A 27,594-nucleotide genomic window follows, 5' to 3' on the forward strand; every position below is an offset into this window, starting at 1 on the left:
GGAGCTGCTCCATAGTGGGTCCCTTCCGCGAGCTGCAGTCCTTTGGGCACAGACTGTTCCAGCGTGGGCTTCCCCATGGAGTCCCGGCCATCTTGGGGGGCATCCCCCTGCTCCGGCGTGGGCTTCTCTCTCCCTGGGCTGCAGGTGGGCATCTGCTCCCCTGCTCCCCTCCACAGGCTGGGGGGACAGCCTGCCATCTCACCGCGGGCTGTGGGGGCATCCCCTCCTCCGGCACACCTCCTCCCCTCCTTCTTCACTGACCTCAGTATCTGCACAGGGCTTTCACTCACATTCCAATCCCCCTACTCACTGCTGGTTCCACTTCTTAAATACGTTCTCCCAGAGAACGTCACTGATGGGCTTAGCCTTGGCCAGAGGCGGGTCCGACTAGGAGCCGGGAAGCTTCTAGCAGCTTCTCACAGGAGCCACCTCTGCAGCTCCGCCACCAAAACCCTGTCACACAAACCAAAACAGTGTGTCTGAACATAGGCACGTGCCGAAGCAATGCAGATGTGCAGAAAGTGATGGTCGGTGCAAGCCCTGGCTGGTATTTAGAATGCAATGACTATGTACTCTAAGAGATCATAACCTTCTAGAGGTAGTATCCACTGTCAGTGCAACGCATTGACAGAGACTTCAAAGAAAAGAATGGCCCAACAGAACAAGCATTTTTCCTCCTCAATACTTGTTTTCATTTGATTGACAAAACAATATAAAGCTGGTTATTTACATACAGATTGACGGAACAGGGAAACTGAGTCCCAAAGGTAAGACAAAATGGCTACAGGATAAAGCACTGCAGATTCTGTGTATTGAAGGATGTATTGCACATCGTCCCTTTGACCACCAAACACAGTCCCATAGGTTCCCATTTTAGGCCTGAAATGATGTCTGTAGCTCAGAAGGGGTTTTTTTTTTAAATCATTGACTTTTCAGTTACTATTAGAGAGAACTGAAGGACGAAAGAAAACTATTGTCTCAGCTCTAAGAGCAACTCATGTCTTTGGAGGGAAATGCTAAAATGAAGATAGCTGTTGTTCTACAGTTTGTTCTGTACAAGTGTCTGAAAACAAAAATTATTTTAAACAGAAGTGAAGGGTCTGTTATGTTTGGTTTGGGGAATTTTTTTTGCCTATCTAGATTTCAAGTAAGACTGCCAAATTGGTAAAAGTATGGTCAAAAAAGCACAGTCGTTGTAGCCTGCTGTATTTTTTCAACTCTGATTTTAGCCTGTCACAGGTTGTTTCATGTAAACCTGCTGTTCATGTTCCATGTGTGTTCTTCTTCTAGAAAGTGGCGGTGAGGGTGAAGAATGTGGTGTCTGTGTACAGTTTCCATTGCCTAGTCTGACAGAAATTTAGCAAGTCAGCTGCATTTACATCTTAAATGAGCATGTATGTTCAGTTAGGTGAAAGGGAACTTTGATATTAAACAAATATCGACTTGGGTAAGTGGAAGGATTTGTTACGTTTTATGGGGATTTTTTTGGCTGAAGTCTTTCATCAAACTTTTATGACTGAAGATGTGCAGGTGTTATTTACAGCTTGTCACTGTAGAACAGAATGAGCAAGTACCTCTTTTGTATCTGGTGGATCTTTCCTGGGGGCTTTCTCCCTAGAAAAATGTATTAAAGCTCCTCCACAAAAGGAGGAGAATTGTTCAAACTATCCCATTGAGGGAATTTCCTAATCTTTAACTGGTAAGGCTCTTAAATAGTAAAGCAGAAAAGCTGAGTGAAATTGTTTCAAATAATTTGAAATTGAGCCATGGTTCCACAAGGGTATTTGTGACTTGGGTCCATGAATTCTGGTCCTTAGTATATTGAAATGCAATGTTTTGTGTGGCTGTGTAATTATGTCAACGGGAGTTTTTTTCCAATTCCTATGCAGAATAAGATTCAGTATTTCTCAAAAAAAGGCTATTTTACATGAGATTTTTATTAGCCAGATAATCTTGCAGGCAAGTTTATCCAAGATACAGGAGACAGCTTTGGGCCTCATCAGCATTACAAAGGACAGTTATTACTGCAAAGGTATAAATAAATAGTTTATGTACTTTTGGGGGGTAATCTGATACAAGTTTAATCTCTGTATTTCATTATTGATTTAAGGAAACATTCTGTTTGCTAAAGAAAACATGTTTTTTTGAATATTGTTAGTACTAATGAAGGGACATTTAAGGAAAGAATTAGAAAAATGGATGTGTCGCAGAGAGAAAAATATTTAATCAAATGAAAAGGGGGTAAATATTCAGTTGTTTACACATTTTATTTTTATTTCTTTATTTACTATGTCATAGTTAGATTTTAACATAAAAAATTATTTCATTTTAAAATTCATACATTAGATCTGAATAATTCAGCATAAAATTTTACATTTATGTTGATCTTTTATTGCCTTCAGTACAGTTTTTGTAGTAAAATAATTTTCTTGATATTGCTATACAACTTACAGTTGGGTAGATAATGGAGTTGTCTTTTAGCATTTCATATTATTCTTTGTATATCAATAATCGATCTCGTTATTAACAGAAATATTTCCCAAATTAATGAGATTTGAAAAAATGCATCTTAGTGTAGCAGTGAGCTAAAAATTTGTCTTTAAAGATTCTTATAGTGTATGACAGTATTGGCTTCTGTCAAAACTTAGATGAGGCTACCAACTGGCAAACGGGGTAGACACATGTATGCATAAGGTGTTTTGCTCAGGTTGATGGGATTACCGTCCAGTCTGATGTCTTCAAGAGCCCTACGTACATAAGTAAAATCTTTCATTTTGCAGAAAGTGTCTTCGTGCATCTCTTGAATGTTGTTGTTCTAAAAAAAGAAAAAAAGCTGTCAGAATAGTTGCCTGAAAGTAATTTTTTACTCTTTGAAGAACAACTTATGGATGCATTTTCAGTGCCTAGAGAGACACTTATTTGAACCCAAGGGACCAGATTGTGGCTGCAAGTTATCAACAGAGAAATCTTCCAAGCAGGGGGAAAATTTCTTGGCCGGTTCAAAGCTTCAAAACTAAGTAGCTGAAACCATGTAGCAGAGACAGGCTTTGCAGGAGGGGCCTGGTAGAAGTATCGAGCATTTTCATTTCTGGGGTCATATTGAAGAGCCTGATTAATGCAAATTGGAACCAGCATAGGCCAGTCCAAAAATCATAGAACCATAGTTATCATCCTGACAGCTTGATATGCCTTAACCTGCAAAGCCACAAATCTATTTGATCTGTGACAAATTTCTTTCCCGCAGGCCCTCTCACGTTAGCTTAACCCCCATCTGTACATATATAGGGAAAATTGAACGCTTTAGGTTTTAGTCCTTTGCTTTAAATTCCTCTTATATACTTTCTTTACTGACCATTTGTTCTTGAAGTGAACCATTTTCAACAATGAATTGCTAGAATACAATATTTTCTGGAAATTGAGACTAAAAAGGTAGTATCCTAAAATGAGGGCTGTCTGAAAATTCTTCTCTTCTCCATTCTTTTGCTAGTCAGAAATTGGTGTGGAAAAAGTCCACCTCACTAACTTTGGTTTGTAGCACATAGCACTGAATATTTAATTTAGAGGCATGTGCAGGTGAAAAAAATAGTCAGCTAGCAGGCAGAGTATTTCTATAGATTTATTTATTGAAAGATAGAGGTCAAATTATATATGGTACATCAGGTTATATATTCCAAGGGGTTTTGCTGTATTATGTAATAAACACAAACATCTTTTGATAATCAAAACTGGGCATTGGTACACAAGGAGGTAAAGGGAAGGAAGCAAAGAGAAAAGGTTGAAAGGAAGAATTCAGAAACAAAGGTTTAGGTAAAAACAAATACAAAAAAAAATAAAAATAATTACAGAAAGATGATGGATAGCATGTTCCAACATAGTCAAATGGAAAACTTTGGCTGAAAAAATGTTAGCCACAGGGAATGACCTTTATTAAGAGAATGAAATGCCCTGGGTATAGATACAACCAATATGTAAAGCAACTTTCTTTGGGTATCTAAAAGTATTCCTGTTGGAAGATTCGTATGAGCAGTGTGAGGGATTTCTGTCTTTGAAGTCTCTTAGACTAATGTTGCTCTTGACAGCTGTGAACCTAACTTTAGTCTGTGCTAACAATAAATCTAGAATTTTATGTTTGAAAAATATTGTATTACAAATTTTAATAATTAATGCTTAGCTGAGCTAAATTTTACTTCTTTCAAATACTGCATTCACTAGTTAATTGTGTGTTTCCAATAGTTTGTTTAGTCCAGTAAGTACACTTTTGGATAAACAGAAGAAACAAGACAATAGTTGCCCATGTCAGTTTTACTTACTGTTTGAACGTGATATGTGGAGCCATTACTTGCATAGCCTACCTGAAGATGAAGAGCTTGGAGGCTTTCAGGGAGTGGCAATGGAATGTGATCCAAGTTATTGTCAGTGATGTAAAGATGCTGCAGTTCATGCATATCCTAGAGGATGAAGGCAAAAGGTAGGGGAAAATGATAGACATTTTTGAAAATCTCTAGGAAGTAAGTTTGAAACGTATCACTGTGATGAGCACCGCTGGATGTTAACACATTTTCTTTCAGCATGATATGGTTGAAAAGGCAGAAATTCAAAACCCATTTCATTTGCAGAGGCTGAGAACTGTTGCTCTTAAAAATTAGGTGTTTGGATTAAAATGAAGGAAAAAAATTCTTTGAAATGTCTAGAGACTTAATAATTAGAGATATAATTTCAATGATGTTGTTCTAAAGGGAAAATACTGCCTCTCCCAGTCATTACGCAGAAAGGCTTCTTATTCTGTCTGCTTTCTGGCTTTTGTGACAAGCTTACTCAATTTTGCGGAAGTGTATTGGTGTTGAAGCATATTATAACTGCACAAGAAGTGCCTGAACGAAAAATAAATTTCTCATTCCCTTTGAAAAGGTAAATAATTTTATCCTTTGACTTAGCGAAAGGAGCTTCATCTGATAATTATAACAAAAGTAAGATATAAACTTGGCTACGTCAGTAAGGCTCAGTATACTCAGAATACTCTCATTTTGCCCCCTTTCTACACACAGAAGTTATCGTGGTACCTAACTACTTCTTTGAGTTTCGTGTCCTAGTTTAATTCCTACTGACAGAACTCTGAGGTACCAGGGTGAAAGTTCTTGGCAAATATGGAAGATAAAGGCTGAGACTCTTTCATGGCTAAAATCAGGAAAGTGCAGAAAAAAAAAAGGTGCTGGACCTGACTCTCAATTTGGGGGACTGATTTTTTCCCATCTTTCCTATTGCCAACACCGACCTTATGTTGGGTTAGGAGGAAATATCTGATTCAATAACTGCTGTTGGTTGCTTCAGTAAGAACCTGTTTTCCAAAGGAGTAATTCAGAGATGGCTGGTTACAGCTGCCTTCTTAGATGCAATTGAATAATGCGTACAAGCCAGGTCTAACATACGAAGCTAGCCTAGATTCTCTAATGACTTCAGATTTCACATTCAGATTTCACATAGGATCAGTACATGGCTGCTTCTCCCCACCAAAATTCTCAAGGAAGGACTCTCACTCAGAGGTTCCAATCTCCTTGCTTTTCAAGGTGGAAAGAAAGTATATACATTTAATGAATACTCTAGCAAGTTCCCATGTAGATACATGGCAAAGTAAGTTTGAAGCAGCGGCATCCCGTAGCTTTGCCCTTTCCTCTTGACTACTTGTAAGGGAACATCAAGCAGCTTTCTGGAGTCTTGCTAGTCATGTAGGTAGTTGGTTCATAGATACAAACATAGAGTGCCATCACATGTCTTGTGCAGACCTTTGTAAAAAAGATTAGAAAGGGTTCTCACGTCCAGCTGATAGTGCTCATGCGTCTTGCTCCATCTTTATAAATTACCCAGCAGCCAGCACAGTCATGGTGCCTACAATCTTAGAGGTTTTACTACTCTAGAGGGACACTTAGGCTGCTTTTCCGACCACATCCTTTGGAGAGAGGAGGAAAAGATTTTCCCATCAAACTCAGACTTACTTTAAATGCCTCATTACGTATTCCTTTGCGACCAAGCCTGTTCTTACTAACATCGATGAATGTTAAGGTAGATGGTAACTCAGGGAGTTGCCTTATCCTATTGTCACGGAGCACTAGCTCCTCAAGTTGGGGCAATCTCCGGAAGGCGTCTTCATGGATCTCTGATATAAAGTTCGCCGTCAAATCAATCCTCTTTAAATTGTCTGGCAGAGAAATAAGACAAAACAAACATGTAAGAATGTGTTCACTGAAATTTCTAAAAAAGAAAAAGGCAAATGGGCTATTTAAATTACAGGTGAAGTGTCTTGAATCACATCCATTCCTGATCCACTATGTGTCAGTTCTCTCTCTCTTTATATATAATGCAATAATCCGTATTTGAACAGTTCTCCTAAGGAAGGGGACCAACATGTCCTTCTCATACTGTTTCGAATTGCCTGTGTCATTCTTCATACACCTTTCAGTGAAAGACCTTGAAGTTAATACTTTTAAAAAAATTTCTGTGTGTTCTGGGAACCTTTTAAATGGTTATCTTTTGGAAAAATAACACTTAAAGGGAAATAAACATTCTCTACTATCTTGTTCCATGTTTCTTTGTTTTCAACATTTTCCTATATATAACAGATTTGTTATACTGACTTTTTTTCTAGAATACACTCAAACACTTTTTTCAATCAAAATAAGAAAATGAAACTTATTTTTGGCAAAAAAGAACAATGTGTAAATATTAGTGCATTAAGAGGCATTAATTTTAAGTGCATTGTTCTGTAATTCCACCAGAATTTTCTTCATGGTTATTTTATTTTATTTAGGTTTATTTTATTTTATTTTATTCTTATGCTAACAGTATATTTTGGCCTAAATAAATTTTCTCTTTTCTTAATATTTATTCCCCTTGATTTTTTTATATACCAATTGTGTTCCTTCCCAACTTTCATCTTGGTTTGAGGAAGCCAAACCCTTATAGTTTTCTTTCCTAAAATTGTCTTTGCATTCCACTTAATTATTGTAGTCGCCTTTTTTGGCACTGATTCCTCACTTTTCATCATGAAATCAATAAGCATTAGTTATACAAAGTTAGCTGTAAAACAAAAAAACAAAGAGTGTATCTTGACATTCAAGCTGGGGAGTGTATAGTCCCTGTCTCTAAAAAGGGTAGGCTTAGTATTCCTGAAAAAATCAGTTATCTTTAAGAATCTCAAGTAGGAAATGTGAAAATATAAGCTCCCTAAATCATCAGTTTTAGCAAGTTTTAGGCCACAAATAGTTTTGGAATAGCAGTTTTCACTTACTGAAGATTTTCCTAGATAATTCTGGAGTAAACCAATGAATATATCCTTTAAAGGTAAAGTTTAAAGGTAAAATTCATTTCACACAGATACTTTGCAAATATTTGGAAGTATGTGTACTTGAGAACTCATCTTGTTTAGGAAAAAAGTACTTTCTAATATGCTACAAATGTTCCATGAGGTTTGGGGTTTTTTCTACCTTTCTAAAGCTGATTACAGGTAACAGCATAAAGATAGATGAACGTTGTTATTTCTAATAATTCAAAAATTCCACAAAGAATCTGCATTTGAAGTATTGACCTTTACGTTCAAAAGTAGCAAACCACTTTTCTATATGTGCATTTATGTGTATAATCCTACCATCGTCAAACATTACATAAAATGAATCACCGTCTCTTAGATTACTATGTGCCAGAAATAATAGAAACTAAAGCTAATTGCAACAATACTACTATCCATACTTAAGTTAGCAAAGTCATTTCTGTTGATCTTCCTGATTCTGTTGTAGCGTGAATAGAAATACGTGGTTTTCTTAGGCAATGGTGGAATAGCATCAAGCTCATGATCATCACAGTAGACTGTGGTCCCTAGGCATGTACACAAAAGGCAAGTGGGAAGACCTATCAAAACAATTTAAAAGAAAACAGTTTGTTACAAAAAAAAAAAAAAAAAAAAAAAAAAAAAAAAACCAACCAAACAAAAATTATATGCAAATCACTACAATGAAATGCTCACCTAAGCACATAATAAGATTTTGTTGATGTTCGCTCCCATTCTGTTTTGATCACCACACCATATAATTGCAAGAAGAAAGTGATTAAATTCTGCTTAAAACCAAAGTTTTTTTCTGGCTATGCCTAATAGAAGGTCATTTAACTTGTTCTGATACAGTGTTTCTCAGACTGTAACAACAGACTATTAGGTGGCAGCAGCCAACCAAAGATCAATTTCCCCCTAAGCTGGCAAGGGTGCACTTCCATCTAGATGCAGATATAACAGCTGATGGCTGAAACTTGTTATGGTTTTCCAAGTTTGGTTCTGTAAATAGTACTTCTGAATAATTTGTAAGGAAACTAATATTTTCCTACAAAGCTATGGAGAAGAAACTCAATTTCCTTTACATGTTTAATTATATTTTCTGATTCAGAAATCTAACATAATGAAAAATTTCTCTATCAGTCTGAGTTAAGGTAACTTGGAGACCATGTTAACAAAATATTTGGTTAGCACCAGAATTTCATGAAAATGAAAAATTAAGCCATTTCATCTCAGTAATAAAGCTGGATGAATACTGCGAATTTGGAAGTTTCTTTTGATGGTACTGTTCAAATTTGGTGAGAATTGTGACACTGGTTTGTCTGAATGTCATTTTCAGTAGGAAAAGTTGCTATGTGTGTTGAATTTTTGATACATATTTTCTTTGATTATGGGTATAAATCAGCATATCTGTTTCTCAGCTTTTAATCCCATAGAAATACTTCTCTGTTTCGTGTTTTCCTCCTCCTCGTAGCAGATGGCTGTTGTCTGTTCTGGTTACTTTACTTGAATAGTAGGATAATTAATGAGTATTAAAATGGCAGTTTTTTGCAGATGAGTTTTTTCTCCAAATCAGTTGTGGCTAGATGGAAGATTTGCTGCCTTAATCTGTGTCAATTGCCAACAGGCAGCAGTAGCTAACTGAAAGGCAGACTATATATGTGTTGTCTTTTCAGGCAAGATTAAAGAATCATTGACCAGAGTACTCTCTTATTTGAGAATCTCTACTTGGGCATGCAGGAATAACATTTCTGGAGAGATAAGACTCTTTTAATACTTCCTCTAACTTCCTCCACAGGACAGTTTAAATTAGCTACAGGGAGCAAGCCTGACACAGGGAAAAAATAAATTGTCACACCTTGAACCTTTCAAGCCAATCCAGGCCTAAATGAATGTAGATTTTAGGATGGCTGACATCTTTTCAAAATATTGCAACATAGTACAGGAAGAGAGTTTCCCCTTCTGTCCTATTTTTGATCTTGGAGGAGTGGTATCTGTCACCTCTGGCTGGTGTAGACTGAAAAAGGACAGAGGTATGGGAAGGATTCAAGAAGATATCAATAAGAAAAATGAACTTGGCTTCATGTTCCTGAGCCTTGTATTCTTCTATCAGTACCAAGCCAAGAACAACAGCAACATCTGACAGGAAAATATGTTGCTAAAAAAAATAAAGACATAAAAACCCCCTGATTTGGTATGTTACAGCCTTGAGCCTCCCATGCATATCATTAGTTGATGCACTAGTTGATTTGCATTCAGTGCTCAAAAATATTGACAGATACAGAATTCATAATAAGTCGTATTTATGTGAAATGTTTTGTAACAACCTGCAGCTTTCAAAATTGAAGACAACTTTGTGTTTTTTTCAGAGCTGTCCTAGGAAATTCTCATTTCCATTTTTAGTTGTTTTGACATCAGTGTATTTTTTTTTTTTTTTGCCAGATCAAGGCTCATTAGTAATATGTATAAAAACAAGACTAGGAATGATTAATGTTACTAAACACACAACTTTGGAAACACGAACTCTTTTTTTTTTTTTTCTTCCCCATTTCATTTGTCTTCTATGGCACTCATTTACAGTGTTAGGCATAGTGAAAACTAGGATTTTCCTGTTGTTGTATGTTAATCACCTTATAGCACAAAGACCCATCAGAGCAGTGGGTAACTCTACTGAGCTTTAACTACAAGAGTTTAGAGTAGCTGCTAACAAATGCCAATTATTAGCATCACAATGTCTTTGTGGGAGAGGGACAGATTGTGTTTTACAATTTTAATTCCCCTGTGAGATGTAGAAAGTTCTTATTTCACTATAGGTAGTCAGATGAACAGAATATCAGCTTCACCTAAAATTTCTAAACAGCTGCCTTTCATTAAGTTTCAAAGCTTCTAGTTTTCACGGTCAAAAATTCTTCAACTTTTTAATTATATTGTGTATGAACATATTTATAAAAAACATGTAAAAATCACTATAGCATAAAGGTAGTTGGTAATGATATTGAAATCTAAGTCAACAGAAAAAGTACTGGTAGCACTTGCCAACCATTAGCAAATTTTTAAGTTGTAAGTGTTTAAGTGTTAAGCAAAATTTTATTTGGAAAAAATCTTCATTGACATACAGTTACTTTCACAGCGAAATAGTATGGAAACATTTTGACTAGGTACCTATCTGACTTCAGAGCATTCAAGATAGGCATGTTATACCCCTTTTCAGTAAGAGAGGTACAGAAACTATACCTCCTCTTCATTAAGGGAGGTAGACATTCATAAGCAACCAAAGTGGGCTCACTGAAAAGCAAAGCTGCACATGCAAAACTCATTTCTCTTTCCTACTAACCGTCGTGAGTCTGGGGTCCAAGAACCCCAGACCCCTGTGCTGAAGAGCCATCAATTAATTTTGGTGTTGATGCTTCCTCCTCAGGTTCTTCTGCCAATGGTGCGGAAGAATAACTGTCTTGAATTATGGAAGGTAGTGCTGTCCCAATCTCTGTCTGCGGAAAATTAAGAGGGAAAAGGAAATGTTACTGTTTGCTTCCACTGGCAGCTGTTTCTCTTCCAGCTATTCATATTCTCCCACTAGAGGTCACATACGTTCTGAGTTTTAGTGCTTGAGCTGCATTTTATCTGGCAGCTAAAATGAATTCTTGATGATGTGTAAACAATTCGTGAAACTCCAACATACTCATTTACTTTTTATCTCAGTGTTTTAAATGCTTTGTTCTATGCACACACGCATATACTTCATTAGTGAGAACATGCACTAACAAAATGTTTTTTTCCACATTAATTTAAAGTTAAATTAGATTTATGATAAAAATTGATTTATTCTGTGTGACAAATTAAAATTTGCTGTGAAGCATCAAAAAGATGCAAGTCATTTGACCATAAAATTGTAAATTGTACCAGCATAAATCCAAATCCAATGTAGCTATGCAGGCTTTGTTTTAAGAACACTAACATGCTTTAAAAATCTTATCTAAGAATGCTGAAGTCTAAGTTCACATCCTACATGCTAATAATATGTTGACAGTATTTTTGTCAATTTTTTTCTGAACCTGAATACCAGAAGACTCTGATTAGCTTCATTCATCAGTGGCTGCATTATATAGTATGAAAAACTAAGAATATAAATAAAAAATGTTAGATAAAATTTTGATTTGGAAAAATCCTATAACATTTGGCAGATCCTTTCATGGGACTAGAAACCTTATTTTTTCTTCTTCACTCAACATAATGAGTCAAACCAGCAAATTTTATTGTGTTAACTTTAATTCTAAAGACGCGTTCTGTTGATTTTGCTGTATGACAACTTCAGGCTAAAAATTAGGATGTAGCAATTTTCTTGCATCATATCACCCCTCATAAAAAGAGTATTGCAGACTTGCCAGGCTTGTTGCGGAGGGGCCTACACTTGCAAAGAGGCAGACTGGTTTATTGTAATCACCCAGACACCGAGAATCCACTCTGCTTGTGTGTTCTTTGCAAGTTACTTTACCAGTGTACCTTGATTTCCCCATGTGTAATAATATTGTTTGACTGCACCAGGGCCTCTTTTGAAAATGCACTTTTTATTTTTTAAATCTCAGGCAATGAATTAGTGTCCTTATAGGGTTTTGCATATGTGAGGTACTGTTTAAAAGTTAGGCAATACATCCACCCCTATGGATGCCACACCCCTGTGCTGCAGTTAACACTCCTTAGCCTGTATCTAAGGCATGACCAAAATTAGGAATATTGTCACAGTATCTTTATCCCAAGTGTAAAGGCACTGAAGCCTAAAATTACGCTTTAATAAAGATTTTCTTCCACTGCAGCCTTCTAGCACACCACCACCATCAAACTATTGAATCCTGAGTTTTCTACCTGACCAAACATCTCCTTTTTTGAGATCATCACCCAGCTGCTGTTGGCTTTGCTGTCTCCATGGAGAACTGGTTGTTGAAATCACTCACACTAGTGCTCGTAATTCTAGTTGTAGAAGACAGGTAAAAGTAGCTTGCATCCAGACTGGTCAAGTAGCTACAATATTTTAAATTAGGCTTTCTATGTAGACTATACATATGTGTATATATATGTATTCATATGTGTATATATATTTACCGCAGTTTTGGAAGAAAACACTACACTTTTAATAGACTTGCTGGATCTTGCAGTGTAGCTATGTATCTTTACTAGCAGTATTAAGCATCATGATCCTGGACTGCCTGAGAACATCTAAATAACCATCTAAAATCTATTTTTTGCATAGAAATTATTTGATTTAAGTTATATAGTGGCCGTAGTTTCAAATATTTTGCATCAATTGGTTTCACTGAAGACAGAGAATATGGACGCAATGATAAACCAGGAAACACTGTGAACCTCACAGACGCAGATTTTGACTGAGCACACTTCAGGTTCTCCGTATATTCTTTAGTTGTATTCCAGTAAGACATAGATACTATTACTAAGTAGGGTTTATGGATAAAAATGTCCTGATACAGTTACTGGGATCATAACTTTCCAAAATGCAGGGTGATCAAGTGAGCAAAATGAACTTCAGCTGAACTATGACTGAGTAACCTGTTGGTGTAAGAGTAAGGATGTACCTTGTTGCTTTGTGCAGACAAATACACAATGTTCCCATCTGTAGCACCGACAGTAAGACAGCTTAACCAGGAATGGACTTGGGGACAAATCAAAAGACTTTGGGAACAAAGGAAATGGGACAGATGTTCTCCGAATGGAGGAAGCCTAGAGGGAGAGAGGCATTCCAGACTTTTATTGACCCAGGGTAGTACTGCACTAAAGTGCTTGCACATGCTGTCTACTTCTTCACCAGTTTTATGGAAATCAGATCAGAGTCCCTGTCCTGAACTTTGGAACAAAATCCGGGGATTTTGAGACTTATTAATGGCTTTTTATGCATCTTTTGTGGCAGTTCTACTGAAAATAATATTCTGGAGGAAGGCGTTTTCAAGATATAGTTTGTAAATAGGTTTCAGACCTAAGATAATGTTCCTTTCACTCGTCATGGGATTTGGGTCATCTACACTGATTGCCACTTCTCTGAATATTTGAGGGTATACTTTATGGAACATACTAGCTTGGGATTTGTGATTTGCTTTATGCTTTCTCAGGTGTTCTTAGTTGATTAGTCACTGTAGCTGTTGGGTACCAAAGCAGAGGTATTAACTTCTAGTAATTCTGTTTCTAGACTGTTCTCTCTCTCTTATTACAGGATGTTCTCTTGGTTTAGAGGTGCACATTTGAAAGCCTCCCATAGTTTCCTTGTCAGCGTGCTAAATCTGGGTTCTAGAGAAACTCTTGCAAGCAACTAGCATTATCTATTCAGTCTCCTGCACCAGTTGTGAATGTCATAAGAATACCAGTTATTACAGTGAATTGTTGCCATTTTTACACGGGTAATGAAGTAGGAGTTCGCTGATACGTGTGTATTACATACCAGACTCAGAGCATGAGCAGTATTTGCTTGCTGTACATAGGCTGGACTTGAACCAGTAACCTAAAGGTAAAAGTCTGTTTCCCATTATTGGTCATCTGATCCATGCAGCTTTCTGTCTTTTACATATTTGATAAATCACGCAAGACTGTAACAAGACAAAGATGTTTCTTGGACTATATACTGTACAGATTGATCCTTCATCTTCCAGATGTTTGTTTGTTTTTTGGCAACATGCACTTTACTAAAAAATTGAAACAGAAGTGATTCTATATCACTCAATGGTATTATTCTCCATAGGTTTTTGGGGGGGTGGGTGTGGGGTTGTATTTCCTTTACTACTCTAAGTAATATTCTTTATGAAAAATCACAAAGCAGGAAGAATATTGCAGAGAAATACAATACAACATGTTTCTCTTTGCCAGTAGTTGCAAGTCTTCAAATCGTAATCAGCCTTCCAAGCCAGATTTAATACATGGCATAAGAAAACACTGAAAGGGAATCACATCACCTACCTTAAGTCATCTAACTATGTTGTTAATAGTTACCCTACTCCATCTTTGGAATCAATCAAAATAGTTAGAGAATACCAGTGCAGAATATTAGCCACAGAGCATGCCAAAGGAGATCAACATCTTTCCTAATACTGCATGCAGTATCTTTTCCCCGCCCCCCCCTCCCCATTTATTCAGTGTGACTACATTTACAAACGAAACTGCTTAATGTGGATGGCCAATTTAGAGGCGCTTTCAGACCAGGAAGTTGCAAAAGTCGAGAGCACAGAAATCTGTATCAGCTAGTAACTTCAGTCATCAATAGGTTAGGCATTTAGTCTATGCTAGCATCCTTTCACAGTCAGCAGAGAAGAAGACAAAACTTCTGAAAAGCAGCTCCAGCCCCTGACCACAGATGTTTCTTTTAGGATGGGCTCTTTAGGTGTCTGTCTTTCACCTTTGGCTGAAAAGTAGGTGAGACAAATGAAAAGGGGTTTAAGATTAGAAATGGCTCAGGAGACTGAGCTGTGGGGAAAAAAAAAAAAAAGATGAAAGAGTGTGGGCTAGAGGTCAGTAGGCGTGGAACAGAATAGAAATGTAGATAAGAGTAACCTATTTGAGGATTATGGACCCACATAATCTATGCAAAGTAATAAATTACAGAAAAGAAATAGGTTTAAAGAGGTAAACGGCAAGGCTGGAAACCATCAGTTGCTACATTTTTCTTCCGAGGTGGTGTAATTCCAGTGGCAGATGTTTTGTCTATTGTTCTATGGCTACATCTTTTAGGATCAAAGTTGATATGTTACATGTAATAACTTTAAATCCAGAGAAGAATCTGAAGCGTGTCCTGTTTCAGTGCTTCTTTTACTGCAAAAAATGTACTTAAAAATGCAAACAGAAGTTCAGAAGTTAAAAAGAGACATTATAAACTTGAAGGGACAGTTGCACCACACACTGACCCATCAAAAGGAACTAGCTTCCCCCACAGCTGTTCTGAAACTACCAAAGACTTACAAGAATATGTCTAATTATGGTAGAGGTTTTTGGTTTGTTTTCCTTTCCAAAAGTGGCTCATACTTGTTTCTTCTTGAATTTTGCATTTAAGGTCTCCTTTTCTCCTGTTGTTCTATCTTAAAAATAAATAGATCTGTGAGCCATTGCATGTTCATGCACTGACTACTTAGACTGCAAATTGTGCAGCTCAGATAAATTGTCATTTTCTTCTACAGAGCCACAGAAATAAGCTGTGTGGAGAAATTAGTGTATTAAACCCCAGTGAGATCTTGGGGAAAGTAAAGGTGATATTTGTTTACAAAAGTTCTTAGTAAACTGATTTTACCTACTCACACTCTCAAATTTTAATCCCTTGCACATTTACACCCACATACTCCCACATACCTAAATGTGTATGCCCGAGTGGTCTGGCCAGGATCACCTGTGTTCGATACGGAAGCTACTGAGTCCTTTTTGTGCCTCTGGAGTCCTTGACAAGCATTGAAAACTAACCTTTGGGCAGGTTTTTATCTCCTTTAGAATTTACGAGCTGTTATGGGGCAGTCTTTTTCCTCAGAGTCTTGGATACTCCAGCATCCTTGAATCTTACACCAGGTTGCTACCCATTGCCTTCTTTTCCTCATTGGCAGTGTGATTTCATGATGGCTAACATGGAAAGGAATTGTATATATGATATTCTGCAACCTTATTTCCTGTCTGCTGGTGGCAGGATGAAGGGCCTTCACTGAGAAGTCATCTGTGCTGTGACATTATCAGGGTGCAGGACCTTTGATTTTGGCATAAAAAACACATTCCTCAGTTTTGCTGCTGGGAAGAATGTTCTGGAAGTGGTGCAGACGGGTACAGTGTCCTTCATTATCAACGCAGGCCATTCTTTTAACCCTTTAAGCCTTCTAATTTTTGGAAGTTAGTTTGTTGTTTCTGCTGGGTCTTACAAACACATACACGCCTAAATTTCCATTCATACTTCAGACAGACCAACCTTAATATTAAAGTTACAGAGCTCTAGAGTTGTAACCCAGTTCTCTAGAAATTAATGTCTGTCTAGAAATTAATCTTCTGCCTTGGAAAATATAGGTAGACTCTGAGGTTCTTTTAATTGGTCTTAGAAAGAGAAGTAGTCTTTTTAGCACCTTTTTAGCACTGACCACAGAATATACTAAAGCTTGTCTCAAAAGCAGGTGTATCTATGTCATGTCTGATTTTAACTGAGTAAAAACATTTATGCTGCGCAGCATTGCTACAGAGATTTTACTAACTAATTCTGTTGCCTGAGAATGAAGAAATTCAATACAAACTGAAGTAATCTGGATTTCCGTGAGTACCAAGGAAGTCAAAGACTCATTCCAACATTGTTTGAAATTACAGATTTTATTTCTAACATTCTGCTTTGAGGGCTATGTAATATCTAAGTTAGCCTACAGCAGATGCTTTTCTTTGGAACAGTGCTGAAGTTTTGCAAGACATAAAATTTCAAAGAGAAATATGCCAGTTTTAGAAATCGGAGCAGGACTGTTTGCACTATTATAATGGACAAAAGGACTGAAACCCAGTCCCAGCTATTTAATGAAGATTTCCACAGGACCTCCTGCTGATCCAAGCCACAGAGTAGACATACACAGCCAGACAAATGAAGTTGGAGATCACTCAGATGACCAGAGTATCTACCAGAAACATTGTCAGCCCTCAGACCTGTGGTAAGGAGCTGCCTCAAACGGTGTTAGAAATACAAACAAAAAGGACCACCAGATTCACTCCACTTAACTTCAGACATTGAATTTAAGTGTCCTATTTAGTAGCTTAGTCTCCTTGCGTTTCTGGTGCAGGCAGTGGAGGAAGAATCATCTCCTGAGGGAGGTTCAGCACACATATGTTGTGAATCAACTCCCTGAGGTGCTGATCTACCTTCATTTGGCTGTAAAGGAGACCATATAAAAGCAACCATATTTTTTACCAGACATCAGGGCCGAAGTCTGATGTCAGATCTGCTCTTCCTCTCATTTCTACAGCTTATAGTGCAAAGACATTTCATCGGATTTGATCCAATCCACTACACACATGTAGCCTGCAGTGATACATAGTGCTCGCAAGCTGCTCTATCTCCAGAACTAGGGAAGTTTCTAATAGTTTAGCTTCATCTTCACAGTGTGGACTGTTATGCTATATAGAAATGCCCTGTCAGTGTAAGACCAGTTAACAATCATTTAGTGACAGGTCCAGGATATGAATATGGTGCATGGAAGAAAGTGCTGAGGACAAGGGCACAGGTGTGATGCATTTCCTGACACTGGGAGGGACATTCTGCATCATAACATTAGGCATTGCTACACAACTGTAAAAGTAAGGAATGCCAATATCAAAAAAAGGAATAATAATAATAGATTTTTTTTTCTTCCTGCACATTAGTTTTTTTGTACTTCCTACTTTTTCTTGAACTTGTGGTCTGAACTTTATGTCCAGGATGGATAGCTGCAGCTATTTTATCCACTGCTACTATTTCCCCTTCTATTAATAAGAGCTAAGTTGGCAGTGGAAGTTAAAAAGCAGAAATTAGAAGCTGGTTCAGGCTCAGATCTCTCATAAAGAAAGCCAGAGCCAAAACCACTCTTGAGAAATAACATTCAAAGTAAATATTCAATCCCTTTTTTCTGTAATGTCACAATAGGGATTGTGCTGCTGTGAAATATATGCAATTCTTTCAGTACCATTTCTATACTTTTTTTTTTTCTTTAAACAAAACAAAAAAAATAAATGGTACAGTTCATTAAAAACAACATCTATGTTGATACTGGTGGACAGTCCACCAAGTCTTTAAGCATCTAACAAAATATTAGGTTGCATTGAGGAATCTAGGGAAAGAAATTCAGTGAAGTTTTACTTAGCTAACTCTGATAGCTATGTCTGATACATATTGTGCAGCTAAGGATTCAGGCAGAAATTTCATTAGGGCTCTACAGTTGTGCACGTTCTGAAGCACAGCTTCAGAATTTATTAAGCTATCTGTCTCACACTTAAGGCTATTTGTGTAGGGAATGAGGCATTCCTCACCTAAGTAATTCAAAGAACCCATCTGTTAAATATGCACAACTGTTTTACTCCATTTCAGTTAAAATGAACACAAAGGTGCTGGTTCTCCATTCATCCAAGCAAGAGAGCTGAGGTGTAAGTTGCTAATGTGAGGAGGCTGGCACCCCAAAAACCTCTGTTCCAGAAGACATCCTAATCATCAAATGGGGGCTAGAGGAGAGTTTGGATGAGATGTTAAAACAAAGCCAGAATACATCCAAAGAGGCAAACCTCATGGCAGGAGAAGGAGAACAAACCAAAGGAAACTTGATTAGTCTAATATGAAAGGAACTGAGACCTGGGACCTTCTTCAAAGGATTATTAATGTCCTATGCATTAGATAATCACTAAACATGAACAAAGATAGAAATGTCTCGGAGCAGACTCAGAGCAGAACCACAACACTCCCCTCTCTGAGCTGTGTACCAAACCATGCTCTGGATTCTGTTTTGATTGGCTCTAAAATTATTCTTATCGTAAATGATTTTTAAATGCGATAGAAATGCACATGTTATTTAACTTGACAGTGTTCAGAAAAAATATATAGCCATGGGTACAATTTAGAAATCTGTAATTAGTAATTAGTAATTTTCTAAAATATCTGTATCCTTGTTTCATACACCACATCAGTAGGGATGATGCACATTACTTCTTTCTGGAAGAAGCCACAAAAGTGGAAGTCTGGGGGGGAAAAAAAGTTTAAGTGACCAGGGAAATCGAGGTATCAGCATCTACTGTAAAAGGTCTATGTAATCTCACTGTGGAGTTTCAGCTGTGACCCCTCACAGGAATTTCAAGCATTGTGATAGTTACTCTCAAGCAATGAGCCCTAGATGGACCAATGTAGGTGTTTTCAGATCAGGACAACTACTTAGAGAATCTCACCCAGTCTGAGGCAAGAGAAAGGATGTAGGTACTTGGTTCAGCTAACGCAGTTGTAACTAATGGCATGCCCAGCATCAGAGTTTTAGGTGTCTTTGCCAGTACACTTAGTCTTTATAACATTTCAGATAGCTAAGTGGCGAGACGAGCTCTTCTTGGATTGTTGTACTAGAACTTAGGGACTAACATGCTATTTCAAATCTTTCCTTTTCATCTTGCGGTATTTGCCTTTGCTATATGACAAAATAGTTGAAACATCACTCAGATATTTCATTATTACTTTTTAATCCACAGAAATGTTCACCTTTTGTGAAGATATCTGTACCGAAGCATATGGAATCAGTTATGAACAGCCAAGTGAATGTAACAGCTGCAGTCAAAACCTTTCTGAAAAAGTAGAAGAATTCCAATTTGGGGATAAAGCTTCAAATGGTAAATTTATTCTCTTTTCAACTATATAGTTATCTGACTTATACTCGTACCAATTCATAAGGTTTTTTAAGTGTATATGACATGCTGTGAAAAGTCATTGCATATCCACCTTGAAGTCTCTTATTTAATCAGATACCTGCCACAAAGATGGAAACAGCAGGGTAAACGTCTCTCAACTCTGCAGAATGGCAAGAGGGAGTTCTTGCACAAGTAACCATCTTCACGTGTGTTATGGCAACAGCAGAGATGCTTTGTGTGTATGCATACATATGTATAAATGAATGTGTGTGTATGACTCAAGTTCTGAGCTTTGTGCAGGCACCTGAATATCCTATTAACAGTTTGATTCAAATTCAACAAGCTAATGCAGGATCGAGTATTAGGCTTTTACAGTGCTTGTTTCTGATTATTTTGTAGATCATACGTTCCAGCTCACCTCTTCTGTGTACCTGGACCAACCTGTATTCAACTCCCTTGTTTTGCTGCTTATTCAGTGCTAGGATAGCTCCCTTGCTTCTCAGCCTCACTGATAGCCTATTTGATTGATGAAAATATTTTTCTGATGCCCCTATATTTTCACTTCTTATTTTTCTAACCTAGCTTTTCCTACCTGAAGGAAAATAGACTGGTTATGTTTAACAGGCAATGTAATCACAAGTTTGCAATATGATTTTATTAGACATTAGTAGCTGATGTACACGGGAATCTCTCTCCAGAATTTGTTTTTCTCACACACTATCCAACCAAGTTTTAGTTTCAAAGACGGAAAAACTCTAAGCTTTCTGTTTTACCAGCAAGAAACTTACACAGGAATGTGTTTGGCAGTCTGCTTTGATTGTATCCATTTTAAAGAAGGAAATCTATCTTTGTATGTGTTTGCAGAGCAGTTGGGACAATGAAGACCCAGTCTTGACTGGGGCCTCTGGACCCTATAATGATATAAATATTCATTGAAAATAATAATGAAACTTACTGTGAAGAAAAGGGGCGATACAGCAGCTCAAGTTTATACTGTTGTAACTATCAGTTTCCAAAGAAAAATCCAACACAAACTTTGTACGCTACCTTACAGTGGCATTTCTTTGCAGTCTCTTTCTGCTTTAGGACCTTGGAATTTCTTCCTTGGTAATACATTTTCTTTTACATTGTGTTTTTTACCATTATCTGTGAAAGAGTTGATACTGTTCTCTCTAAAGTCTCTGTACACATTTTATTTCTGAGTAATATATTATTTAAGGTTTTTTCAGTAACAATTTCCCTTTGGATGCAAAGCTTTAGCTAGGTCTTCCATGTCTCACTGACCTGGGAACTTGGAAACCACACATTTTATAGCCCAGATTTGACCCATCTAAGACACGACAATGCATAGCTTTGATTGAGGGTTCAATACAACTCTCCCAAGTAATTCACAGCTATGAGTATTTTCACCATGCAAAATCTTTGCATTAAAAAATGTGTTCCATGTACACATATTGAATACAATGAAAAGAATGCAAGAAATTAAACAGATATGATGATGTTAGCTTGCAATGCTAGATAACCTCTGATTTGCACTGTTAAGTAACCATTCCAGACCTTAAAGTTACTCTAAAATCTGTGAGCAAAATAGACAGATTTCAAGTGGAAAAATATCAATAGCTGTTACCTAGATAAACTGTTGTCAGAAAAATGTTCGCAAGCCAATGAAGTGTGTGTATATATACACACATACACTTCATTTTTGGTATACATACCTCACAAGGAAAAATACTTCCAGAATATGAAAAGTAGAAAAGAAGTCATGAACATGGACCCTTGATTAACTTTATTAAGCTGAAATTTTGGTGCTAAGCCTGAGGCAGGTTCCTAAGGTCCATCTAAAGTTATTTGAGGAAGATAGGTGTATTGGGTCTGGATGGGATGGAGTTAACTTTCCCCATAGCAGCCCTCATATTGCTGTGCTTTGTATTGGTAGCTAGAATAGTGTTGATAACACACCAATATTTTGTGTACTGCTGAGCAGTTCTCGCACAGCATCAAGGCTGTCTCTCCAGCCGCCCTCCCTACCCCAAGGCCGGTAGGCTGGGGCTGGGCAAGAGGTTGGGAGAGGACGTGTCTAGGACAACTGACCCAAACTGACCAAAGGGATGTTCCATACCATATGCCATCATGCTCAGAAATAAAAGCTAAGAGAAAGGAGGTGGGGGAAGCAGGGGGAGAGTGGTGGTGGTGGTGGTGGTGGTGGCGCAGGCTTCATTATTAAGGTGTTTGTCTTCTGAAGCAATTGCTACATGTACTGAGGCCCTACTTCCCAGGCAGTGTGTGGACATCACCTGCTGACGGGAGGTAAAGAATGAATCTTTTTGCTTTGCTTTGCTTCTGTGTGCAACCTTTGCTTTTCTTCATCAAACTGCCTTTATGTCGACTCACGAGTTTTTGATCTTAATTTCTCCCCCTGAGGAGGAGGAGTGAGAAGGTGGTTTAATGGGCACCTGGCAGCCAGCCAAGGTCAACCCACCACAATAGATATCCCAAGAGAATGATTCCCACTGGTCTTGGAGGATGGTCTTGGGATGCAATGCCCAATTTTAGCTAGGTAGAATGAGTGGGAGGAATCCCTCCCTAATTACTTCTAGGTCATCCCTCATTTTGGTGGTTACACACTGAATGAGTGATTACAGTACCCAATGGGTAACATTCTGGAAAGGACATATTGATACAGATGCTTTAGTTTAATTCCTTAAGGTGCACAGGTGCCTAATTCCCGTTGAAACCAACAGGAGCAACACACCAAACACATCTGAAGTTCTAGAACCAGTCAGTTTCCAGGACCTGCTGAAAATCAGTTGGACGCACAACCTTGGAAGAGTTTGCATTTCTCCAATAAGTCTAAAAATGTGTTAAACAGAATGATCTCTATTTGCACACAACTGAATTTTAAAATCTTAAATTGAAGACAGCAACAACGGAAAATGCTATTTTGTTTTTTCTCCACTAGAAGACTAAAGACATGATTCAGAGTCTCTAGAAGGAAACGCAGGCCTTAAATCAGGCCCTAAAGAGTTACTGTACACAGGCTAGATCTGACGAAGGCCTGCTGTTTGTCTGGGTCTCTGTGGTATTGCTCATCACTTAAGCTATGCGTAATAAAATCTAACCTGCGACCTTGCATAAATCCCGGGTTTTACACATAAAGCCACTTGTGTGGTTCACATTTTTATGATAACAGGATTGTAGGGAGGAAAGTCATAATCGCAATCAAGAAAACAAATGTATTCTGTTTAAAACTTGAGTGACGTGATTAATACTCAGTGTCTAAAAGATAACTTCCAAGACTGACATGCATGTCTATAAAAGCTGCTTGATTTCTACAGCACTGACCACTCTGAACTCTCCTGGGTTTAGGGGAATTGTGAATGCTTAGGTTTCTTATGGGTGGTACATGGTAAAAGGAATGTAAGCAAAAAAAAGATTTTGGCTAAACATCTAGGAAAAAAAGGCTCTCACAGGGAGGTTCATCCATATGCAAAGCAACATTCCTTCCAACTGCTATGATGGATGACCTTCACTTGATGAATTTTAAGAAGGCTGCCTGAGGAGCTCAGTAATGGGAGACAATCCTGCTCTGGAAAAGAAGTTTACAAGACAAAATGAAAAGACTTTTTGGACTCTGCCTATTCCATACTTCCCTAAAGAAAGCAGCCTGTGATAGGACCTGTTGTATCTTTTCTTGTTGGGTGCAATATTGATAATCCTGAATTTCTTTCAGCTGGAAAAGAGCCACAGGAGCCTTGCCTTGTCTCTATCCTTTACTCAGAAACTTGGAAAGGGGCCACTTCATGCTTCAGTGTCAAAGGACCTCACAGAGAGAGCACAGCACAGGAGAGTCCCACCTACCATTCATGCATTACTAAGAAATCTGTTGTCTGAATGAGAAAATCTCTGGGGTGAGGCACATAGAAAATAACCTCTCCCATTTCTGGGAAGGAAGCGGTTTCTGTAGGACTGATAAAGGCTTCATTTTTAAGAGCAAAGACAGACAGGAACTGTGACTTATTAGTCAATGCGAAATAGAGCATAAGTATCAGGTGAATAAAAGTGGGGGTGACTTCATCAGGGAAGAAAGCTCAAGCGCATAGGTATTTAAAGAGCTTTGATTCTGCATGGTACAGGGAAACAGGCCAAATGCAAAGTAATTTTTTTTGAGCAAAGATCTTCCTGGTCCTTCTTAGATGAGAAAATTTCTTTCCTCCAAACTGTAAGGTTTTGATCTTAGTGCAAACTTTGAGGTGATTTTTATCTCTTCAGTTCTCTGGTTTGGGGATATATTTATTCTTAAATTGTCTCTGTCCTTTGACTTCAAGGCTGCTCTCCAATTTTGATCTCACCTTGATGAAAGACTAGTTCCTGTCCTTCCTGCTGCAATCATGGATCACTCAAAGGAACACATTTTCATGAATGATGTACTGAAAAAGTACTAAAATATTCTGTGTAATAGCAAACCCCACATATTATTATTTAAATGTTAAATATTTCCATCAACTTCTATGGCACTCAATCCTGAATCATACAACGCATATATCACCTGCAGGGAAGTTGTGTCCATATCTAAGCAGCAGAGTGAGGTTAAATTAATGTAGCCTTGTAGTAATGTAGAGAAATACAGGAATGTAGGAGGGGAAGGAGGCATTCTAAGTCAACAAATGAGTTCCTTGCTTGTACAGGCAACATGTATTACTATCTCATGCTATAACAGACTTTTAACAGTTTTTCTTCAGTAATCTTACTTTCCTATTTTTCAATTCAAGTGACTTCCCTTTCTTTTTTTTAAATTCCTTCTGCCCACTTCCCTAACAGAAATAGAAACCACTAGCATTTATAGCCTGAAATACCTGTATTGAACATATCTATTACTATAACAAAGAACCTCAGGAAACAGCATTTTATAACCTCATTTAATTGAGAATGCTGGATGTCCTATCTCAGCTGCCTCTGTGCCTCATCCAGACAGATAAATCACAAGGACAATCTCCAACAGAATTTGTGGCAATGCAAGGAGACCTGAAGGAAGCATGGTAGTTTTTACCTGCTCTCAAAGATTACCACAAAAAAAAATTAAAATCAGGAAATATTTTGGCCACATTTGTAGATTAGGGAAAATGTGAATGAACTATGGTGTGTTACTAGCACAGAAAGCTGTTCATCAGCCAAAGGCAATAGCAACCACATGAGTAGATTTGTCTCATAAATGTTGTCATGGCCAACAAAAACTCATCAGTAGCCACTGCATTTGTGCACTTTAGACAGATAAAATAAATGAAGTTCTGATTACCTCTAATTGGTCAGACTGCTCATTTTCATCATAGATGAATGAGTGAGGCAGCTCTCCAAGCGGTATGTCATAGAACTCAGAATCATAAATTACAGTATCAGTGATAGGCGCAGCTCCAATAGACTCAAAGATAAAAAATCCCAGAAAAATATTTACAAAGGTCTGCATTCTGCTTTCTTTTCTGAAAGAGAAGAAAATTGACAAAATGTGGGTAGTCTGGTATTTGCAAGGAATCTATGAAAATTTAACGTCACAAATACAGTACTTATATGTATGCAACAATATTTCTATTCAATAACTCATATTTATTCATGATGACTCGATGGTTTATTCTGTTTTGCTTCATGAAGAGTCCCTGGATCTGAGAATTTCTGCAGACTGCTTTGGCCATACTAACATTTAGATAATTTAGAAAAGACCTATTGTGTTTTATTGGTATAAAAATAAACTGGCCTCAGTGAGAAACTACCTAAAAAGGTGAAAAAAGGATATATATTCAACTTTTTCCCCTTTCATCTAACTTCACCTATTTCTACTGCACCATTAGAGAAGAACTTTTTAGAAACTAGCCAAAAGCTAAATTATTATATTATTTGTGTCTATCACAATAAATAATGTACATTTTGGAATGTACAACAATGTAATTTTGTCTTTCTCCTCTACCATAAAAAAACCACCCAAAACCTTAGAAAACATTAGGACCTCTTTCTTTGTTGCCTCTGAATGAGCATAATCAAAACATTTTTCACCTGGTCATTGTTTTTCCAGAATATAATTTTAATTGCTTGAATGGTGTGGGATATTTGGACCATCACTTCTGCAAAGTTCTGGGGATAATAAAAAGTAGTCTGTCCCCTCCATAGCCCTTTAAGTGACAGTACTCTGTATTCCTTTTTTATTCAATCAACACCATTTTTAAAGTAGTGAGAAATGGTAGCGTAGTACAGTCACCTGTTCTGCTTGGAGAATAGAATTGTAAAATTGAATTATCACCCATTTGACAGTTCCATATTTTAGTAGAATAGTAGAAAATTCATGCTAGGCTTGACTATTAGTGTTTATGCCTTCCATATTCCTTGTAAGTGATGTATTCACTATTAACATATAAGCTGCCTGACAAAAGGTTTTATTCAGCATTTTTTATTTACACCTTGATTTAGCTACAGCTCCCACTAATTTCACCAAAAGCATAGACAGCGAAAATGAGTAGTGCACGAGTCTAGTAAATTGTACTCCTGATGTGATGCCGTAATACACACACTTAAATATTTCAGTTTTTAACTGTAGCTACTTAAAATAGACTAAGTACAAGAAATGCGTGAGACTTTTTTTTGAATGTGTGTGCTAAGCAACAAGCTGAGTTTTAGCTTCATGAAAAGAGGTCTTTATGAAGCTGGTTTAGGCATGAGGATATGAAATTCCTCTGGGGATGGTCAGCAACACAAGGCATTCATTTTTCCCTCATTTGCTTTATTCAAAAAGACTTTTCAGCTGCTGCTGGAAGAAGCTAGAGTCACTTGGGCTTGTCTTTGAGAAGACTTAGTTCAATTGCACCTTTCAGTATTAGCTCCCAATATTACTAAATGTATTCTGCTTCATTACAAAAAAATGAAATGAAAAAAAATAAAATAAAAATGCAACCGATCTCTGAAATAAACTGAAGTATACTGGAGCTTGGGTTTTTTCTGTCTTTATATTTTCTGCTTCCTACTTTTGACAGGATAGTTTTTGGTCTTGCTTTTCTTCTGCATGTCATTTACCCCAAATGATTCAGCTATAAAGGGTGTTATCTATTAACCCAAAATATAATATTAACATACCTGGTGTAATTTTTCCTGTGAACAAACAATTCCTAATTACTCATTATTCAAAATTGTTTTTATTTCACATTGCCTAGAATTAAAAGGTTTTTAAAGGGCACAGGGCTTGATAAGTATTTTGTTTTGTATATATAGAGGCAAAACCAGCAAATATAATGAGAATCTCTGTGAAAAAAAAATATTATTTACCTATTACTATAGTATCCTCACTAACTTTCAGAGTTTGCATGTCTCTGTACTTCCCTTATGTGTAATATATTGGAACACACTGTAATGATATTGGCATCTGCAGTAGCTGTAAGATCAAATATTTTGATGAAGATTATGTTCCTCTCACAGGAAGGAACTGAGACATATCCAGGGAATAATAAATAGTCTCCTCAATCTGCAGCCTTTGAATCAGTATTATGCATGATAAAATAAAACAAATACTATAAAAATATTTCCAGTGCTAAAAATCCAATTAACTGTTCTAAGAGAGAAGTACCAAAACTTACCTTTAGCTTCCAATCTCTCAAATGGGATGGCGTTACTCAGAATGCAGAGCCAGTGGTATTAGACCCCGACCAATGGCAGTGGCATTCTGGGGCTGTGGGAGGTGGTACAGCGTCTACCCTCAACTGGAGACCTCAGCCCAGGGAGTTTCTCCGACTTCAAACACCTTTATATTTGATTTTGCTGAACTGAATTCTAGCAAGGTCAAACAAAGGTTTGTTCTAAGCAAATGGCATTTATTTCACTTCACAGCTTTTTACCCCTTCCCCTCAAATTTGTTACTGCTCCTACCAATATACCAATAACATTCTCAAATGCATTCT

The 27,594-nt window shown here is 37.4% G+C and overlaps 1 protein-coding gene across 1 annotated transcript; it reads right to left on the reverse strand.

Moving 5' to 3' along the window:
* Nucleotides 1-2,259: 2,259 nt before the first annotated feature.
* Nucleotides 2,260-27,447, reverse strand: EPYC (epiphycan). Its single transcript, XM_049792204.1, has 7 exons — nucleotides 27,274-27,447; nucleotides 24,957-25,137; nucleotides 10,650-10,803; nucleotides 7,741-7,899; nucleotides 5,991-6,193; nucleotides 4,353-4,448; nucleotides 2,260-2,815 (listed from the first exon to the last, which is right to left on the reverse strand). The coding sequence occupies exons 2-7, from the start codon at nucleotides 25,122-25,124 to the stop codon at nucleotides 2,645-2,647; spliced, it is 951 nt and encodes a 316-aa protein (XP_049648161.1). The 5' UTR covers nucleotides 25,125-25,137; nucleotides 27,274-27,447; the 3' UTR covers nucleotides 2,260-2,644.
* Nucleotides 27,448-27,594: the final 147 nt, after the last annotated feature.

Source organism: Accipiter gentilis, chromosome 34 (genome assembly GCF_929443795.1).
Source record: "Accipiter gentilis chromosome 34, bAccGen1.1, whole genome shotgun sequence".
NCBI classification, from domain to species: Eukaryota; Metazoa; Chordata; class Aves; order Accipitriformes; family Accipitridae; genus Astur; species Astur gentilis.

What these genes read in the sequence shown, in the direction of transcription:
- EPYC (XM_049792204.1), bottom strand. Translation starts at nt 25,124, where the DNA reads ATGCAGACCTTTGTAAATATTTTTCTGGGATTTTTTATCTTTGAGTCT. An exon ending in AGCAGTCTGACCAATTAGAG is followed by an intron (nt 10,804 to 24,956) that starts GTAATCAGAACT and finishes AATTTTCCGCAG; the next exon opens with ACAGAGATTGGGACAGCACT. An exon ending in TACGTAATGAGGCATTTAAA is followed by an intron (nt 4,449 to 5,990) that starts GTAAGTCTGAGT and finishes TTCATCCTCTAG; the next exon opens with GATATGCATGAACTGCAGCA.